This window comes from Anas platyrhynchos, chromosome 5 (assembly GCF_047663525.1).
Source record: "Anas platyrhynchos isolate ZD024472 breed Pekin duck chromosome 5, IASCAAS_PekinDuck_T2T, whole genome shotgun sequence".
Lineage (NCBI taxonomy): Eukaryota > Metazoa > Chordata > Aves > Anseriformes > Anatidae > Anas > Anas platyrhynchos.
This window is the reverse complement of record NC_092591.1, coordinates 63,740,955-63,762,916: the sequence shown is the minus strand read 5'-3', so window position 1 is coordinate 63,762,916 and position 21,962 is coordinate 63,740,955. Positions and strand designations below refer to the sequence as shown.

Below are 21,962 nucleotides of genomic sequence, written 5' to 3'. Positions count from 1 at the left end.
CTGTGTACAGAAACTTGATACTGAACTGAGCCTGTAAAAGTGTCTCAACTGTTTTACATTCGACTTTGTCTGCTGTGGTTACCAACAGCCCATAAACACAGGACAAAACATACACAATGAGGACAGCTAATGCTCACAGCAAACCAGAAATAGCAGCATGGGAAACTCAGCTTTCAGTTAGTACTTGAAGTTAGATATCAGTAGTAACAATCTGGACTTTCAAAAAAAAAAAAAAGCCAAAACCCAAAAGGAACATAGTTTAGGCTATACAATCTTTTAAAAACAATAGCAATACACGATCTTCTTAGTGAATGTCTACCTTGATGACCAATGAATGAAGGTAGAATTCCCCACCCACCCCAGACTGGTGCAGAGGACTTTCCAAAACTTCAGGAAAAGACAACTGTAAAGAGAAGTCAGGTTCACGTCAGTCTACAATACAATAATGAATGCAGAGCATGAAATGAGCTCACTCCTACAGCCATACATTTAAGCTAAAATCCAGTTAAAGACTACTTCCTTAAAACACATTGCTTTGTCAAATTTAACATTTTCAGGTCTTCTGCTTATACCATTTAAGGCTTTAAATAAATCACTCAAAGCAAATGAGCAGGAACATTTTATTGTGACACTGACATCTTCAACTATGTCAAGTAATATGGAAATATCTCCAATTTTTTTTTTGACCTGCCAATTTAAATACTCTATCTACATCTGTATCATTACTTTATAAAACTCCTTTAATATTTGCATCTTTTTCACCTGATTTACCACAGAAACAAAAGCCAAAAAAAAATATATTTGAAATATAAGGAGTTACATCATGGCAAATATGTTCTCAAATATGTTCTTTAAGAGAAAAGATGAAAAACCTCCCTACTGACCTGTAATCAGAATGAGAAAGAGATAAATATCCAAAGCTTTTTGCTTCATATGTTAGAATTTAAGATCTATCTATGCATGTATAAACACAGAGCGCACAACTTCAGCCACACTGGAATAACCTAAACTGAGATTTAACTTTCCATAATTTTTACATGCATTCCATCCTTGGTGTGCTGATTTTAGTACAGGGCTTCTGTTCGTCATCCACAGCAGTTTGAATTTAATACACCATAACCCAACTGAGAGAAACATCCATTAGGTGCTAATAGAAAGAATCACAGGAAGGTCTCACAGCAGTTTACTAAAACATTTTTTCCCCATCAGTTTTCAAATATAAAAAATTGGATTTCCACTAGAACAGAAATATATTTACATGAACGTTCTAAAAAGATGTCTGTAATTTAGATCTAATCACTGTCATCTGAACCACCTTCAGACCCCTCATTGTTAGATCCTTCTGGTTCAGATTCGTTACCAGATCCTCTGTCAGAACCCTCATTGTCAGATCCTCTCTCAGAATCTCTGTCTGAGTCAGCACTGCGAGAAGCTGGGCGAGATTCGTTTTCTGAACCACCTGAATGACTTCTTCCTGACTGAACAGACTCATTGTCAGACTGCTCTGAATCTGACCGTCTCCTTTTTCTGGCTGATCTGTCGCTGTCAGAATCTTCATCAGATGCGTGGACACTGGATCTCTTCGGACTACCTGCCTCGCTACCAGACTTGTTTCTGTTATCAGAATCACTATCAGAAACAATGCGTTTACTGTGCTGCTGTTCCCCATCATCTGAATCACTGTTGCTATTCCTGGCATGTCTGTAGGGGGAAAAAAACAGTATTAAAAGATGCAATGCTTATTTTAAAACATAAATTAAGACACTTTGATTTGAGCAATGATAGCATTATCTAAATGAGAAAGGGAATGGAATAATTTGTAATGGAAGGCGATGTTAAGTACAACAAAAGGCTTCTGATTATCTTCGCATTATCTTATTAATACCGTCATTTCTCTTGAAAGCATACACTAGAATTGCAGGGCTTGAGAAGATAATAAAGGTTCTTACCCATCATCAGCAATTTTAAGTTTATCTTCATCAGAAGAATCATCACTAGATGAAATTATGGCTTTTGATTTGATCTTTCCTTTCATTGAAGGAGGCAGACGTTCTGGTTTGGGCTGCATGGGCAAAAACAAAGGGTTGCTTGTTCACATGTCTGGTTAAATCAGAGTGTCCAACGGCAGAAACACTCAAAAAAACTAAGACGTGCTTCTAAAATGTTCTAAAATAGTTTGATCAAAATAATCCATTTGCTATCAGATATTGTAGAAGGTTTAAGAAATATTCTTTTCTGAAGCAGCTATAGCACTAGGGAAAGGAGGACAAAAGGTAGTTTGCTACCACAAATTTTCAGCATTAACAAGTCTCTGTCAAAACAGAGGAGTGCTGGAGTCCAAGTGCATATTTAGGAAAAAAAGTCATAACTTAGGAACTTTTAGGAAAAAAAGCATGTAACTTACAGCCTTCTTTTTCTCTGCTTTGGGTGGACGTCGTTTTTTAGGTCTAGGACCATTTTCATGTTCTTCATCTTCACTCCCCTCATCTGCTTTCTGGGGTCTTAAACAGAATCATATTTGTGTGATGTAAAGTATATCACTGCAAGAGAACTTTACACATACAAAACTTCCAGTCTTGAGATTCAGCTGATCAAATGTTATTCATTCTTCTCTTGCATAAGTACTCTTTAATTTTTGTTCAAGAATATGTAAGACTTACTCCTGCTAACCACTTAACCAACATTTCATTTATGTTACAAAGCACTGCATAAGAATATTTAGAGCTGTACTATTTCTCACAAAGAGTCTAACATTGAAGTATAAGTTACCTCCTCCTCTTTTTCTTCTTTCTCTCTCCCTCTTCTTCTTCCCCATCTTGTTCACTACCACTGCCCTTCCTCTTCTTTTTCTTTCTAGACATTGGCAAATCTTCATCACTGTCATCGTTGACAAACTCGTCAAATTCCCCTGCTCCTTTTTTGGAACGCTGTAATAAATAAAAGCCCCACAATATAGCTTGTTGTTCATCTTCCAGTTGAAAGGTACCGGACAACAAGTCAAAATAGAACCTCTCGGAACACATTTTTGAAGACATAAAAACACAGACCTCACGTCAACTTTCCCATAATGTCTGGACTGGTATAACTGAGAAACTGATTCCAAATTTACACATAATAATCTTCTGTTATTTTAAATTATTTTAAAAATTGAACAGAACAGATTTTGGTAATGCTGCCTAGTTCACAACTTAAGTATTAATTTCCAATTTTTACATCAGAGCATTAAATCTGTGCTGTTTCATACAGCAGAACTTAGACAGCTTGAAATTAAAACCCCATGCTATCCCCAAGAGAATGTTTACCAAAGAAAAAATAGAGGGAAAAGAATAAAAAAATCTGTTATACCCTGCCTCCACCACCGCCACGTTTTTTCTCCTTTGATCCTTCTACTTCACCAGTGAACATCAGAATATTCTTGGTCTTCTCCACATATTGAGCTCTTTGTTCCAGAAGTTTCTTCTGTTCTTCCTTCTCTCTTAGGCGCTTCTCTTCCTGAAACAGAGAAGAAACTAACCATTACTATTATAGTTGTATTATTATATTCACAGGTCTTTGTGTTGACAAGCAACTAGAATATTAACTTCTACAAATTCTATGTCAGAAAGCTTTTCTACATGGCCTGTACTGAAATAGGCAAAAGTCCAAAGTAACTTTTGTACCAAGTGCTCCCTCCTTGGTCCCATTTGTACTAAAATTTGATAACCTTAAAAGGTTTGCCAACACTTGGATTTCATTTTAAAAATAAAAATCTATTTTAAGGCAATGAGAAAGAATGAGTATCACCTGTTAGCAGTAACATCTTCTGCTAATGTTTACTGTATCTTAGAAAAATATCAACTGGATATTTCATAAGTAACACCAGCCACCATCACAGAGCAGTAGGAACACTTTTTTTTTTTTTAATTCAGTAAAATGTAACAGAATAAAACCTGTTCTTTAAGTAGTTTTTGGCGAAGCAGCTCCTTTTCTTGCTCTTGTTTTGCACGCAGCTCCCTCTCTTCTTCATCCTGCTTGCGTGCTCGAGCCACATGATACTGGGCTTGACTCAGTAAATCAGAGCATTGCCTATAACATGCAAAGGTTTCAAGTAAAGGAAGGTGACAGAGGTTCTAAAAGGAGTAACAATTTCATAAAGGGTATGCATCACAACAAAAATAAGCTACCTGAAATACTGCAATAGAAGACCAGTACAGATTTTTGACTGAACTAACAGATTTAATGTTAATATAATTTATCTTTAAGATGCAATACACAACTTGGGAACTTACTGGTTCACACTTAAAATTTAGCCAATTCAAAGACATAATAATCACAAAGAGAAATCATTTCAACCCATTTGGACAGCTTCAGAACTATGGTTACTAAAAAGAAGTCATTTAATCTGAACTTACTAGCAAACCTAATCAGAAAGGTAGTCACAAATTTTATCTAAAAAAAAAAACAACAAAACAACAAAGAAAAAAAAACAACTGTATAAGAGTTCAGGTTGCATTAAGTGTTCCAGTCTCATAAAACATTAATGAAAGTTGCTTTCAATACCATTTCCTAGCTGTGTTATGACAAATTCTTTTAGTATTAAAATATAGAAATTTTCATCTCTGTACAAAATGCTTTAATGATATCTATTTAAGATGTATAGTGCATGATTGCCAATAGAAGTTATTTGTATGTCTACGGAAAAATAGGGCAAACTGCGTGAAAAATGTAAGAAACAGACAGGCTTGAAAGAAAACTGATTTGAACAGGCTTGTATACAAACACATTACCCTGAACAAAATTTAAAGACTAGACATTGCAAAATGTAAGTATTTCATGTTTTAATAAGTGATCCACTCTAGTCACCAAAAGTTATCTTAAAAAAATTTCCAAGAAATCAAACGTTAAATTATCATTAAAGCCAAAACAGGGAGAGCTAGAGATCTTTAAATAAATTTTCCACTCTCCCCTTGGTGGAAAATTTGCTATTAAAATAGCTGAAGTTTTGCAGGCTCTCGTGATAGAGGAGAGCACAAGTTTAGAGTTTTAGACTGCACAAAAACATTAGAAAGCAAAGATAGGAAGAGAAAAAAACAGCAACAGCAAGTAACCCAGTAGTTAGATTTCTACTGTTCTATGAAATAGCTAAAATTTTTGAATAGTTTTATTCTGGAAAGAAAAAAAAAATAGAAAAAAAAAAGATAACATTCCTCCCAGTTCCTGAATTATTTTTTTTTTTTACCTGGCTTCTGTAGCAGCAAGTGCCAAGTCAAATCTCATCTTATCACCCACTTTACTCAAGTAACTGAAGTACCTAGATGATAAAGACAAACAAGAATAGTATCAGTTATATGTTTAGTGCAATTTTGCCTTAAAACGAAGCACTTGCTCCTGAGTTACTAATCGTGTAAGATGCAACAGAAGACAAAACCCTCACCAATTTTCTATTTTTAACACAACAGTATACAAGTACATTCAGAGATCTCAAATGCAAGACATACTAATTTATTTAGTCTCAAATCTGTCCAAAACAGCCTCCCTGAATCTGGTTCACAGGTCCTAGTGAATATAATATACCTTCAAATAGCTATGATGAAGCTATGATGAATAAGCTATGATGATCACTGTTTTGAAGAGAGTTTGTAACCATTTAAAGGAAAAAGAGGACAGTCCAAATTTTTTGAAGTTGCCAGCTTCTTTTCATGTTTATAATGAAGTGTTTTCATGCTAGATTAAACTCTAAAGGCTTGAGCCTATGAAATAATTCCACCTCAAGTTTAAGCTTACGGAAAGTGTTCTCCAACAGTTATATATATCAGACATTTGATTTTTTTAGTAAATTGAATACCAAATAAAGACATAAATTCACAAGTTTCCAGCTGAATTTAAGATATAATTTGTTTCTGAATGTATACTGTTTGCATTACATAAAGCACTAGAACTTCTAAATCCTTGATTATATGAGAAGTTTTCTGTAGCTGATAAAATAATTGGAATACCTTTGTGCCAAAGATCTGTTTTGATCAATACTATAGCAAATTATAGCTGCAAAGGAAAATGAAGAACTGATCTGAAAATGAAGAACTGATCTCAGGCCACAGTTCTTGCCACTATAAACATCTGAAAGCCACTATCTATCCTGGACATAAAAACAGAGCCAGGAATGTGTAAAGCAACTAAATGCAGTAAACCAACTGCATCAGTGATAATGTAGGAGCAGAATAAGTGGTTGAAAGCTCTACTGGTTTTGGCTGGAATAGAGTTAATTTTCATCTTAGCAGCTTGTATGGTCCTAAATTTGGGATTTGTGACCAACACAGGATTGATAACATACCAATGTTTTAGCTGTTACTTGACAGTGCTTACACCATCTCTTGTGTTTTTTGCACTGCCCTGCTAGCAAGGAGATTGGTGGTGCACAAGAAGTTAGGAGGGCAACAGCCAGGAGAGCTTGCCCCAGCTGACCAAAGGGATACGATGTCATACTTAGCAATGGAAGTTGGGGGAAGAGAAGGAAGAAGGGGCTGGAGAAGAGGCTGTTCAGAGTTCTTTCAGAGTTCTGGCATTTGTCTTCATAACAGTTGTGAAGCAGCTCTGCTTTCCTGGAAATAGCTAAACATCTGCCTGCCAATGGGAAATTGTGAATGAATTCCTTATTCAATTAATCATGTTGCTTTCTTCCCATAAAGCTTTTTTTAAGCCAAAGACTATAGATTTCAAACAAGCTTCAGAAACAGCTTCTGTTCTTAATTTATCAATGTGCTTAGGCTTCACTTGCCACTGAGAAGACATGGTTATCAAGGACTACTACTCATTAACTAGGCTCATATAATATAAACAGATTTAATTTTGAGATCTAGTTTTATTTTGAGATCTAGTTTTAAACTTCACAGGTTATTTTTAAAGAAGTCCTCCAAAAATGTAATAAATTTGCAGAACAATTTTCAATGCATTTTCAACTAAGTTCTTCTAAGAAAAAGTGCCTCAATCACAATACAAAACTCCCTAGGAAATATGTATTGGCCACCTGGCCAAATAAAAGTGGTTTTGGAGCCAAGTCTGAATACACAGTTTTTGTGTATTCAGGCAAAATCATTTTTCTGCTAAAAACTCTAGAATTTAATAGTGTTTCACTGGAGATGATTGCTCTTCTAATCATAATTTCAGACCTACACTGCATTTTCACTGTAAGGAAACTGAAATATATTATAATGATTAGTGAAAAAAAATCAGCTTTACCTGTGGGCTAGCTCCAGTTCTTTCACAGCATTAAGCACTTCTTTTAGATTGCTTTTTTCATCTTTCAGGACAGAGGTAGCTAGTCTTTGTAGCACTAAAGCCACATTAAACATAAGGACTGTATCACTTGGCGCAACATGTCTGGCCTGTAAATGAAAAGCATGTTTTTAAGATACTTTACAACATGATACAGAGGTATACAAGTAAGGTACATAGAGGTATACAGAAAATAAGCACCACTATTTCAATTCAAGATACTGAATTTAAAGAGACCTAAACATGCAGCAATTTACACTAACTTTATTTTGTGATCTATGATATTCTATATTCATACCTTTAACAAAGTTTGTTTACATTCCTGCAATTTCCCACATTTGAAGAGTGCCCGGGCCAAATATAACAATACTTCAGTGTTTTGATGCTTATAGAACTTCCTGAGGCAGTTCTCATACTGAAATTGAAAAATAAAATTAAGAGGTGACAACGATTAGTTATTATGGTTAGCTAACTACATCAAATGTATCCTTTCCTAAAAAATATTACTGCTAATGTTTTTTTTTTGTTTGTTTGTTTAAAAAAAGCAGCATATCTGAAAACTGGCAGTAGTCCTGAAGGCTCTGTACATCCTGAAGTATAATAAAACGCTTTGCAAATACCATCTACTGCAACAAAAACCAGAAAGACTCATTTTTAAGAGCACTCTCAGTTATTCTCTGTGGTATGAAAGAAATCTGCTTTCTTGGCTCATAGATAAAAATATACTTAATGTGGTAACTCCATATACCTGATGCAATTAGTTACAAAAAAAAATCCCCACCTTTAAGATAACTCAATATCAAATTAGTCCTGTCCACCTAGCTGAATAACTTGGCATATCTAATTACTTCTTTTACACTGTATTTTCTTTCACACTATAGTTGCTCTAAAGTGTAAAAGACAACTTGTCACTATATGTTATATGGGCCTTCAATTAAAGGTTCCAACAGCTAAGAAACCTCATCCTTTTCAGTAACAAGTGCCTTTTTTGCCATACTCTTTTCTCAAGCCATCTTTAATTGATTCCAAATCTCCAACATATTAAGAAATACAAAACAACCTTTACTTCCAGCTCAAATTCAGAAATCACTCTGTAATGCCTGAAATCACTACAGAAGGGTTGCATGGCATTGTGAGCATCCAATTTTCACTAACATTTAGAGTCAAAGGTTTTGCATTTAGCATTAAGACTGTCCCAGATTTGTATACTTTATGGTCGAGAACTCACTAGAATACTTGTGGCTGCAACAAGCTACGCTATTAAATTCAGTTTATCTCCCTTTGAGTGCAATATCATATATATCAAACTTTGGCTTGTACCAACTGCATAGCAGAATCCAGGGAACAATAAAACACCTCAGTGAACAAACATGTTTCTTCTAACAGCCTCACATAAATAAATTGGCAAATAAGTATAATATTTTTCTGACAAACCAGAAGGTGAAAGTTCACTGCATTGCTACATTAGATTTCTCATTAGGCTTTTTTCAGTAAAGACAGACAAGGTCTTAAAGAAGACACACTCAACTCAAGTAACAGAATGCATCACATCATGTTAACAAAGACTTTTACCAGTACTTCACTGGAGGAGAGTAACTACTGAGCTCTTGATCAGGTGTAAAAGATCCACTATCTTATATTCTTTATAAGCATCACAAAAATCTTGATGGTAGTTCTGAATTAAGTATTTTTGAGCCTCGATGTAGAATAAATCCTCACTAAACAAGTTTTTACTGAGCTTCTATCCTGTCCAACGTATATTTTTTTGTTAAGCTTGCTTGTATGCTTTTTAAATCAACTAACTTAGAACAGGTTGATACTTGGAAGTTAGTATGCTTGAGCAGGTCGAACTAGATGACCTGAAGAGATTTCTTCTAACATGATTTACCCTGTGATTTTAATTGTTGCGAAAGAAATCATTCCAGTAAGCTTTTCAGACAGCTCTGATCATTCTTGCAAATGATTGCATAAATAATGAGAACAGGAAGCTCTGGTCTTAAAAAAAAAAAAAAAAAAAAAAAAGCATCAAATTGCATTTACTAATTTCAGTAACAACTGAAAGTAAGTCACATACAGTAACCACACTGACTGAACCCTCTGACTAAAAACAAATTTCATGGCCAAAAATTGTAACTCAATCACATTTTAACTCTGATACATGGAAAAAGGGTACAAGCGGGGAAACGCTTATCTACGTTTGGCAGTTTGTTTTTAAGTCTAGAATGGACAGCCAACAGTATGCTAGAAATAGACCTATAGTTAAAATATTATTCAGAAAACTAGCAGCTGCCAGGGACAGCTAAGAAACATGCAGAAGTCATCTAACACAACATATTATGTAGTTCAATTTAGAGATGTTACCATCTGCACAGCGCTGATGTACTGTTTTTGTTCTACATAGATATGTGCCAAATTCAGCCACACATCACTGATATCTGCTGTTGCCTCTCTCACTTGTGCAAAAACATCACGAGCTTCACGGAAATATCCTTTATGCGCCAAGACAGCTCCTAAGGGGAAAGTAATATGTACAGTGTAAGCTTCCAGGTTCACGTACTATGTACTCCTGCCAAAGAAAACAAAACATTGCCTAAATCAAGCTCCCCATTAAAAATGGACATAGCTGCCATATGAAAGCTATTCTTTCATGCACTCCATTAAATAGTGTGCTGGCCCTGCAAAGACAATTCTACACATATTAAAGCACGAAACATAAGAATACCATTGTCATCTCTGATGTAAGGAAAACTAGTCTAACATTCACCTATGCCATTAGCAGCATACAAATTCTTTGGATCATTTCTGAGTACTTGCTTGTAGATTGCTAATGCACGGTCTTGATGACGCTTCTCCTGTGGAAAGAAGTATCCCAGTTGATCACTCATTTCTACAATGAGGTATCTAAGAATCTACCCAGTATTTTTATGGGCTGTAATACGCCAAACAGGCAATGAGAAGAGCATTCTGAGTAGCTAGCAGCTAACAGAAATAAGTAAAATCATATGCAGGGCAGACAGATGCTCATTACCTTTTCTCTGTCCCTTGTGGGTTGATGTAGAGTCTGCAACCAGACATTGCCAAGAGCCAGCATGGAATAAGTATCATTTTGTGTGGAAGGCTGCTTCAATATTCTTTCAAATTTCTTCTGTCCTGGACCCCACTCTTGTTTGGCCAAATGAAGATTACCAATCAGAGACCAAGCATCTGGATGGTCCTGAATAAAAACTCACTGTCAATTGCAGAGGCAGCATTTTCCCTTGCAAGGTTACTTTTCCAAGTATAAAGTAAATTAAATTCCATATTAAATAAATAAATAAATAAAAGAGCAGACTTTAGCAGTTCTCTCTCCTTCCCCCAATTTATGTGAACAGACAAAACAGAATTGCAACACAAGAACAAAATTGAAAGAAAAAGCTGGAATTTCAAGTGTTTTAACTAAGTGTTTAAAGGGTTACACACCTGATTTATTTGAAGTGCCTCTTTAAACCAATCAGAAGCCTCATAAAAGTTTCCTTTATCCCTAGCCATAGCTCCTAAGCGCAAGTAGCCTAAAATCAAGGAGAAATAAAACAAAAAAAGCTTAGAATCAGGAAAGAGGTCAAATTCATCTTAAACAAGCAAAATACTGGCAACACATGAATGTCAAAAGCCATCTTTTCTTGACCTGCTTGACAGCAAGCATAAAGACACCTTTCATGTTCTACTCGGGATGAGATAAACTCTGTAAAGAGGAACTTCCATCCACAGCAATGATAAAGAAATTGCAAATTTCTAACACTTAGATGTAATTTAAATGTTTTAAATCATTTTCACAAGTTAAACACAATTCAGAAACCTCAGAAGGCTACATTAATTACACAATTTCTCTCCCCCCACATTAAACAGCTCTCCCACTTCTGCAAGCTTTGGGAAGTGCAGGGGGGCAAATGATAGACCACGAAAAAAAAAATGGATTATTCTGAAGCACATTGCATACTGCAGCTTGCTATGCAAGGGCTACCTCCTCTCCTTTACAGGAGGTATCACAGAGCAGATAACTTGGGGGCAAGAGGAAAGGTAGAGCGAAGAGCAAAAACAGGATGTGCCATAGCAGCTGCACCAATGCCCTCAAGAGCTATGCTTCCCTGGAAGACGACCGAAGTCCATGACAGAGACACTTTGGTAGAATCAGTATTTCCACTGAGCTATGTAGGTATGGTTGCAGAGGCTGGGCACATCAAGTGGATGGCCTTGATTGCACCTGAGTGCTGAAGTGCTAAGGCTTTTGGGTACGAGTGGAAGGGGAGCAGTAAGGGAGCAAAAAGCATTCAAGTCTAGACAAGCTAGTTTGCTAGATTTTTGGAATACAATAAAGATATACCAACAATCAGAAGCCTCAAGACTGGAGATGGTACTATAAAGATGATTCAGTCCTTAAAAACAGTAGGTAAAACAGTAAGTAGGTAAGCAGGCCCCCAAAACTACTATGAAAATAACTGAAGACAGATACAGGGAGACAAGAAGACACTGTGGATGGAAAAATCTCTAGTATTTTAAGGAGGACTGTGGAACTAAAATATCACACATTTCTTACAATCAACATAATTAGGATGTTCTCTTAAAATGTTTTTATACAGCTTTTCCGCTTCATGAAATTCACACATCGCCTCATATAGTCTGGCAAGGTTATAGGATGTTGTTACAGAGATAGCATTGTAATAATGCTCATCATGTTCAGCTTCTGCTTTTGCACGATCCAACGATGCCAAGAAATATTTCTAAAGTATAAAAAGAAGAAAAAAAAATAAAGCACTCCAGTATATTCTTAGAGGAAAAGTTCAGGTGGTCATAAAATTTAGTTCAAACTGTTAATAATTACGTACCTTTGCTTCTCCTAGGTTTCCCAGCCTGAAGTGCAGGGCACCCACATTATTCAAAATCTCTGGTGGGACATCAGCCTGCACTTTCTCTTGCAGAATGCGTGTGGCTGTACCATAAGCTGACAGTGCACCCTTTACAAAGAGAAAGTAGATGACAAATAGGAGAATGAGCTTCATGTGCTCCTACAACAAGCATTGACACAAACAGTGTGAATTACATGTTTAATACCTGTATATCAGTCTGTTCTAGAATCTGGGCTAGCTCAATCCATGCCTCTACATCATCAGGATACTGTTCTGTGACTTTCTTTAGATGTCCCTGAGAAACAGCAGAAAACAGACTTCTTTGTGGATACAGAAATTGTTGTAACAAACTTCAAAGAAAGAGCAAAGGCACTGACTTTAACACTAGAAACCATACCGAAACATACAGCAAAATAAAACATTCTAAACATCTGCACAACTGACTAAAGCTTGGAAATTTAAAAAAAATAAATCACATTACTTTCCTTCCTTTTATTTTTTTTTTAAATAAGCTGTTCTATAGAAACAAAAGCACAAACTATTACACATATGAACACAAGAAGCTATAATACGAAGGCTAATATAGGTGCATTTATTTACCCAGCATTAGATTAAAAAAGACTTTCGTTAAAGAAAAAAGCAAAAAAAGAAAATAACACCATCCTTTCAGATAAGCTAAGACCAGTGCTTTCAGGAAATTGCTAGCTATTATTACACCTGCAGGAAATCACTACTTAATTTGACATTTTCAGATAACATTAACACACTGGAAGAATTTTGCATTTTAACAGTATCTAATACAAATGTGAGGCCAGAGCTCCCCTGAATTTCTGGAGTTGTTTTATCTAATACCCAGTGGGAATCCTACTTCTATGCAAAAGCTGTAGTTCTCCACAGTTAAGAGGATCTCTCACGACAGCCAAAATTAAATACTCCATATTTACAGTAAAGAAACCCTGAGCATCTAAAGGTACAGACTCCGATTTCAAGTCTGATTTTCAAGTTCTACTCTTGCATGTAAAAGTATGATGCAGGCAGAAGCAGAACTCACCTTTGCAATATCCCGTTTCTCCTGGTCTTCTGACGCCGCATAAAGAGATCCAAGGATTTTCATAGTCTCATAATTGTTAGGATAGGCTTTCAAAACTTTTTCAAAGCATTGTGACGCATTTTCCTTATCCCCTCTATAAATGTACATTTGACCCAATCCAAAAAACGGAAGTACAAAAGAAGATGAAGCAAACTGAGTGGCCTGATAGTAATACTGGAAAGCTTGATCATAATCTTCCTAAATAAAAATTAAAGAAAGAGCAGGTAAGGTTTTCACAGGTAAGCTTTGTATGAACTCTTATAGCCAGAATATTAGGTGTAATCGCAAAGGGAGTTTTTAAAAGCTGTCCTACCTGTACATGAAAAGATCTAGCCAGCTGGTAACAACTCTCCGCCTGCATTGCTTCAACTTCGGTATTATGGAAAGCATGAAGGGCCAAATGTTGTACTTTACCATAATCCTAAATAAATAAATTTGAAAGCCTGCACTTTATTTGTTGTCAAGTAATGTATTATTTAAACAAGGATAGGTGGTAAATACAAGAAAGCTTTAGACACAGCACTGACTAAATAACGACAGTTTTAGTGGTTTCTTTTCTGCATTCCATATCTATGCTGTATCTTAAAGCCCAGAAGAAGAAAGAGAAACAAAGATAGAAAGATATCCCTCTAGGACACAAAAGTGAGCTTGATTTAAGGAATAAGCGCACTTTTCTTGGCTTTCCTAAGAAAATAATATTTAGAAAAATATAAGTCAAAAACTTTACACTTACCTATCCGCATTAATAGTTCCATACTATGTACATGTACCACTTAATCTGATGAAGTGAGATTAAAACTAACATTGCTAACCTGGCTGCTCAGAGGTTATCAAGTATTCGACTGTAAAATTCCACAGACTTTCTGCTTACCTTCTTGAAGAAGAAGTGATTAGCCAAGTGGTTCAGCACCATTGGATTACTGGGATCAATTGTGTAAGCCCTAGAGAGAAGTTGGACACCATTCTTGATGGAATCGGCCTAAAAGAAATATTCACAAGTATCATCAGCATCTCAATAGCTGTAGCTTACTAAGATTTTAAAAATTATTTTTCAGTGCATGCTGCTTCAGGAACTGTAACATAGTCCTTGTTAGTCTTGCAGAAGAAAGTAAATTCAGCTGCCAGCTTTCCTCCCTGAAGCACAAAGACCAGAAAATGAAGCCACCACATAGGCTGTGGAGGAGAAGGGAAGAAAACAACAACAACAAAACACAACACCTAAAAAACCACAAAACCTATTAATACGACAAAAGAACAGAACACAAATTTCTAGAAAAAATAAGATACCCAGCCTTTGTCTTTTGGCATTTCACTCTCACACCTCTGATAGCCTTCCTTCTACTGTTCAACATCCCTAACTCCTGTTTGTTTTAGATTTCAACATTTTACCTGTGAACAGAAGTGAAAATGTTTTCATGTTCAAATTCTTAACAATAAACTCCGATGCTGAATTAAGAAGTACTGTAAATTAAGTTCCAATGAAAAACAGCAGAGGTTACCTACAGGCATTACTATAAAAAACATACCCTTTTATACAAAAATCTTACTGTTTACAAAAGCTTTCTATGGGTACTAATTTCACTTAAAAGTTCAAGTCCATAACGGGTCAATAGTTGCTACTTATTTTGGAAAACAGAGATTTATATCACAAGCACATCAGCTCAAATTTGTATGTATTTCTGAAAAGAAATATAAAAATAAAGATATAAAAACAGAGATACCAAAAATGGCATCTAGTAATCATGTAAAATCTGTGCATTACTGTGCTATTATTATCAGCAGAAAACTATCTTACTGAACATACTAGGTTTTACCATGTGTCTCAACTATGTACAGTCCAATGAACAGCAGCTCAAACACAATTTCATTTTAAAATGGCAGTATCTTTCCAATACTGCCATTTGATATGTTCAATACTTTTCCAACAATATATCCTGGTTAAGAAATACTGAGTTATTCTTGCCTAACTTTCAAAAGCAAGAGGTTTTATAATCACAGTATTTATGTCTGACCTTTCCAGTAATTTGTGTTTCCTGTCCAATTTCAACTGCACCTAGTGGATGGGCAGAGGTCTCAAATCTCCTATGCACTTGAATGAAATAAAACAAGAGAGAGCAAACCTCAGTAATACAGGGTAACCTCAACCCTCATTTGACATCGTAAGATCTTTAAGGGGGGGTGGGTGGAGAGGAACACTGCAAATACCTACACGTTGAAAAGACATCATTTAGCAGTTGCATCTCAGAGAGATTTTTTTTCCCTACAGAAAGCATTCTTCTTCCCCTATGTCAACTCTTTGATATTATATTACTTTTGCAGTGCAGTTGCAGAAACAGTTTGAAATAAAGCACAGACAATACATTCCTCACAACCAAATCTGAGTGGGTCAGCTTTTAATTACAGCTCTTCAAAGTTCAAGGGGAGTTAAAAGACCTCGTGGGGGGCGGGGAGGGGGAGACATGGAAAGCAGGCTTCATTAGTTGTCTACCCATGGAATTATTTATTATGATCTGATTTTAGAACATTTTTGGTTGTCTCTGTGGTTTTATTGAAAAACTCTCATGCCTACATTTACCCAAACTGTTTATGGAAGTCTAAAATATTTTTCTCCATAACTTACTAAACCAAGTCATTTTCAGATATTCTGTACTAAAAGAAGGTCTTTCTAGATAGTTATGTATTTTACAGAAAGCAATACTGGAAGAACACTAAAATTTAGCAGCACGCAATTAAGCAAGTTTTTTTTGTTTGTTTGTTTGTTTTTTTAATCTTAGAGGTCCTATCCTCCCCAATAACTTTTTTAACATGTAATGACCATCCATGTGATCTGACTGACCATCAGATATTCCGAATTAAATTAAGCTATGTTTTTTCTAGTGATCCTACCTCTCTAGATGTTGTATCACCAGTTTACCATTATTTCAGACTGGTTAAAATTAGTTGTCTATTCTTTAGTTTACTATGCAGCACACATGCCAAGGTAGTTTCAATATTAACTTGAACACTTGTTTGAAAGTTCACGTTCCATAAAGCCCTAAAAGCCCAAGACTAACCTCCTGAGACTACGTCTTTTACCTTCTTGCCAGCATAATGCTCTTCCAAAAAAAATGCTGATACTCTGGAATACAGCTGCCGTTGCAAATGAGGTCTCCAAGTATTTGGTTACTTTCAAATCACCCTTAGTACAAACTCATTTAGTTAACCTTCATGGAGCTGCAAATGACTAAGTAAGGCTGGCTATTAAATGGATCTGTAACTGTTGGATGAGATTTTTAAAGCTGACTTTTTTAAACTGGACACACATTCACATATCTCACCAAGGAGATATTTTTATTACTTTGATTAAATAGAACTAGTTTTCTGTACTTACAATCCCTATTAGCAGAGTTGAAGGTTTTTAACCACAGAATATACAGCATGTGCTGCTTATACCTTAAGCACAAATCATTCATTGTTCAATAGTAACACTAGCTAAAATGATTGAACCACAAATTTTATTGCGTATTTTAAACAAGGAGCACCTCTCAAAGGATTCAAGTTTGCTGCTTTCTCTAAGTCAGGTAAGTATGGTTTCTTGTTAAATTGGACCCACCTCTTTATTATTGAGTTCCAGAACAGCCAGTCCAACCAAAGCCCCTACGCATTTTGAATTGAGTTCCAGAGCTCTGCTGAACGCCAAGCGAGCTTTTTCCAACTTGTTCAGTTTCACGAAGCAATGGCCCATACCTAATCGAACCTCAGCTAGAAAACAAGATGACACCATTCACAATCTGAACATTTCAACAAGAACTTCATTCATTTTACACATTCTGGATATTAATACTTCTTTAAAACCTATAAAGCCTTTTAATGATTTGTTGTTTTTAAGGGTAGCCTCCCACACCTGGTAGCAGAACTAATTTTAATAGGTCAGTAAGACCTTATTTCCTCATACACTCCAAAAGACCAGTCTGCATCTCCAGAATATTCAGATAGGAAGCAAATAGAACATTACTCTTATAGAAACATAATAGAAATAACAGAGAAAGACATGAAAAAAATTGTCAGATGAAAAGGCTGGATATTTCTTGGGCAGGTCAAGTTCAGCTGAGACCAGCAGGCCTCCAGAAAACACAGATGAATAGAGAAGTTCACTAGGTGTTTTGCCTCCATCAACTGATTCAACTGCTAACAAAATGCTGTACATCACCCTCAATCTGTACAGATGAACTAATACAGAAAACTTTGTATCATATTGCTCTTTCAGCATGTTTGCAGACTAGGAACACAGAGACATTTATACACAGTATCTGAGTGTATGTGAGCAGGGCATGAGCAAGAGATGTCTATTTAAAAGTACAGTTTGCATTTCTAAACCCATTTTGGGAGCCTCGATTCTTATGCTAAGCCAGACTACAGAATACACATCAATTCTGTAATAAGTTATTTTTCAGATATGTTATCAAAAAGCATCCGTTGAGAGACTTTAGAATATTTATGATATCGATGCAAATATCCTAATACTTCTAAATCAAATGCATACGTTTTACAGCTGTTATACACAAGTCTCCTAGATTTTTGCATTAAGAAAACCATACAACACAAGGAGAGCTCTTAGCATGCACTACAGCTAGAATTTTACATTTCAAGTAAATTCATTCATTATTAATGCCAACATACTGATGTAATTTTCTTAACTTTTATTCCAAGAGATTGTAAATAAATTAGTATAGTCTTGAACAGCATTTTCCTCCCCACTCCATACAATTTTAACTTCTCTTACATGCAACTTCTCATTTTCCAATAGCTAATTAGAAGGTAATAATCAGAAAAACAGAAAAGCATTTTCCTCAGCACGATTTCTTTATCTAACAGTGAAGGAATACTGCAAGTCAACAAACTCTCAACTCTTTGATAATGATGGTGTGTGTTTTTCTTTTCAGTGGAGTTTATTTTTGGACAGCTACAAAACACTCACACACAAAATAAACATTAGGTACTTCAATTAGGAAGACCTGAGTTAAGACCTTTCCACTACAAAATAGCGTTTGTCTTACCTGGGCAGCCTGGATTGGTGCGCAGTGCTTTCTTGTAGTAGGCAAGGGCTCCTCTATAATCTTTCTTGTTGAAAGAAATGCATGCTTTACCTGTTATGACACAACAGTTGCAAATAAATCAAAAATATAAACAAAGCAGTTAAAAAACAGCTCAATTCTTATTTGGTGAAGTTGTACCAATTTTCAAATGTTAGAAATAAACACAATTAAAACGCTAACAAGAAATTCAGACAACTGTTTTACTATCTTAGATGATGTCAAGCATATGAAACAAGCAAAGGATTACATTAAGTTTACACTTTCCTGGTTTTCTGCATAAACTTAGTTCTTTCCTACTCCAGAGGAAAGACGTTTGCTAAGACTAGATTCACTAGTGAACAGAGAAAAATCAGTTTTACGGCTGACCCCTTGGTACTCATGGTATCCTCATCTTAGAGGTATAAAGCTTCACTGATGTCATCAAGAAAATTTAAGTAGTTGGACTGGATGTAGGCAAACAGGTTTTAATGCTGTACCACATAATTACAAGTGAAATTTCCAAATCCAAAAGCTTTGTTCGGGGGAGACGTATTTACAGTGTCGGCAGGATAAGAACTACACTGCACGCTCACTCTGTGCTCTGAGGGCAAGTTTCACATTGTAGAACTTAAGACTTTAACTGCCACATGAACACAGCTAAAAAACAAACCCAAACCAAACAAAAACCCCAAAACAAAGATAAAAGGTGCCAGGATGTTGGCAAACATTGTATTATTTTCTAGCTTTTCCATCTGCGTATTTCCTCCCATATTTAAAGTAATCTCCATCACACATTTCTGGTCAAGAGCTTCATATCCTTCTTTATCTCTCTGCTTACATATACACCCCCTTCTTAAGCATAACTCATTCCAAAACTCAACTGAAGAGTCAAATACACAAACTCATACCAAGAAGGGCTGGAATATTATTTGGAGACTGGTTAAGCACAAAATGGAATTGTGCATCAGCTTGGTCCATCTTATCACCTTCAAGCAGACAAAAACAGGCTCTTCCCAACAAGTGGTTCTAGATAAAGAAAACAAAAATATCCACTACATTTATTCTCATAAAATAGGAAGATTATACTATAGAAATTATTACGCAATAGGACTCTATGATTGATTTCTCTTGCATCAGAATGAGAAAAAAAGAGTCTTTATTGTCTACTGAAGTTCACACATTATCAGACAAAAGAGTAACAGCTAATTTCCAAACCCCCAAAGGCTGAGTAATACAGTTCTATCAGGTGTCCCAAGCAACAAATAATTATTCCTGGTAGCACCAAAGACATTTCAGATACTTAAAGTTTTATGTACACATACTACACATCTATAAACAAAAGCCTGAGCATTTTCTACCTTCTCTTTACAGAATTAATATTTGCTTTCTTTAGAAGCAGTTTTTCTGAATTCACAGAAAACACTATAAAATTCAGGTTAAAAGAATGATTAAAGAAGTACAAACGTGGATTTTTACACAGATTGTTTTTACCTGATCATACATGATGATTTTGTCAGCCATCGTATACAACAAGGTAGCTTGTGTAATGAGCTCCTTCTTGTTATCTTTGTTCTTCTCCTTTCGAGCTTGCTGTACATAGTACGCTGCCAGAGTATCCAAACATGTCATCTGATCTTTTTCATGGTCTCTGTAGTCCAAGTTTCCATCTATTCGTGCCGCTTCCAACAGCTTCACAAAGTCTTCCGTTTTCCCTTGTTTGTAGTATTCCAGCTATAACATACAGTTTTAACAGATGGATCCATAAGGCACATAAGTATAGGGATAATCAAAGACATTCTGATATCACCATTTTTTTTCCTATAATTGTCTCAACTTAGTTTTACATTAAAACACAGATGAAGTCTTGCAACTATTTATTATAAAGAATCAACTGTTTTTCCTCTGAACATCTTTATCTTTTTGCACATTTCACCATACTTCAACAGTATGAGGTCCCCCCACCTTTTTAAGAAGTACATAATCAAGGAAGCAAAATGGTAAAACTAAGGATTAAGAAAAAATTTAGGAAGTAGTCGTCTAGCAGCATTGTTTCATTAAAAAAATTAGCTTAAAATGTTAACGTGCATATGAAAAAGCAGAAATATCTGGTCTAGAATTGCTTATCACATAAGCGAATTCAGTTCCACTTCTTAATTCAGTTATCCCTGGTCATAAAAGTACAGAAGTGGAAATTATTCTTGGATAATCTGAATAAACAGTTGGCATATATACTAACCGCTAAGGCGATCCATATGTGTAGTTGTGTGTGTTCCTGTTTCAGTATACTTATAACTTCATCACCCTCAGGTAATTGATCAAAGTCAAGCTCGATAACCTGGAACGAAACAACAGAGAATTTCTTTTCATAAAGTATTAACAATACTATTTATTATTGAGCTCAAAGTAAACTGGACATTTCAGCACTTGAGACATAAATAATTCTTTCCATTTAAACAGAGCTGCAGACAAAGAAGTGACGGCTTATTTTCTTCTGCAAAATACAAAAGTGATAGCCTCTCACAAATACCTGAGAAAAGATAGCCCAATTGTTGGGATACTAGTCAGGGAAAACAGAGTTGATACTTCAACTTCTTTCATCATAGCCTTCAGGCTCAGAATGTTCACCATTCAGCTAATCAGATAACCAAGTTGCCTTGAAACATCCCTTCAAGTACTGCTCCATTTTAAAAACTTACAGGTAATACAAATCCTGCAGATCTAAGATACAATTAAAACTTTCCAAGTAGGCAGTTATCAATACCCAAAACATACCTAAGAACCCTGCAATTTTCATAAAGACATCCTTATGCCTCAAAAAATTAAGAGATTTATTGAAGTGGCAAACATGACAGAGAACGGACTAGATTTCCGATCATTAATAACCATAGTAACTAATGAGCAAATGATGCCAACAACTTTTGACAATGACATTGTTATTTTCCAAGTACTATTTTGCCAAGTTGGTTTAGTATTCTGACAGGGAAAAAGGAAGGAAAAAAGGAACAAGTATTCTCAAGGAGGGATGCTCAGGAGTGCAATCTGACTGCCTGTTAGTTCACCTCCTCCTCAGCCACCCCACCTTTGATACAAGCCACCGATGTTACTATGCAGTTTTACAGTAGGGAAGCAGTGCAACTGTTGCACCCAGGGTTGTCCCACTATACCCGCTCAGGTTCTGTGCCTCCTACAAGGGGGCTGCAGCCATGCAGCTTTATCAGGACCGGCAGTTTTGATTACACAGAGCCGGAGTGACAGCAATTTATTATTTTTTTCTACAACTCCTGTTATTTTTAGTTTGAATGTTTTTTAATTCGGGCAACACCACCAACAAACTAAGATCGTTATTAGCGATAACCAGGTACTACCTACACAGTAAATCAATAACCTCTCAGACCTGCCTCACCCCGGCTCGCGCCAGGTGACCTTAAGCACGGTTCAACATTATCAGCGCGGCTCGTCAGCGACCCGCCCGGCACCCCGCGGCCCCTCCCCAGGCCACGCCGCCCCGACTCGCCTCATCGGTGTCCCGCAGGGGGATCTCGATGGAGCCCCGCGACATGCTGCCGGTGACGGTGCCGAAGCCTCCTCCACCACCGCCGCCTCCGCCGCCCGCGAACGCGCAACGGCCACGGCGCGCGCACTTCCCCTCACAGCCGCCGCCTGACCCGGACGTGCTCAGGCGAG

The 21,962-nt window shown here is 36.3% G+C and overlaps 1 protein-coding gene across 1 annotated transcript; it reads right to left on the bottom strand.

Moving 5' to 3' along the window:
- Positions 1-606: 606 nt before the first annotated feature.
- Positions 607-21,960, bottom strand: CTR9 (CTR9 homolog, Paf1/RNA polymerase II complex component). Its single transcript, XM_038180123.2, has 25 exons — positions 21,793-21,960; positions 20,515-20,613; positions 19,770-20,009; positions 19,187-19,304; positions 18,261-18,350; positions 16,817-16,965; positions 14,096-14,203; positions 13,538-13,645; positions 13,186-13,422; positions 12,340-12,429; positions 12,114-12,242; positions 11,825-12,008; positions 10,711-10,799; positions 10,280-10,465; positions 10,016-10,103; positions 9,613-9,761; positions 7,550-7,666; positions 7,216-7,361; positions 5,219-5,290; positions 3,930-4,065; positions 3,346-3,492; positions 2,770-2,927; positions 2,405-2,501; positions 1,950-2,062; positions 607-1,701 (listed from the first exon to the last, which is right to left on the bottom strand). The coding sequence occupies exons 1-25, from the start codon at positions 21,835-21,837 to the stop codon at positions 1,293-1,295; spliced, it is 3,504 nt and encodes a 1,167-aa protein (XP_038036051.1). The 5' UTR covers positions 21,838-21,960; the 3' UTR covers positions 607-1,292.
- Positions 21,961-21,962: the final 2 nt, after the last annotated feature.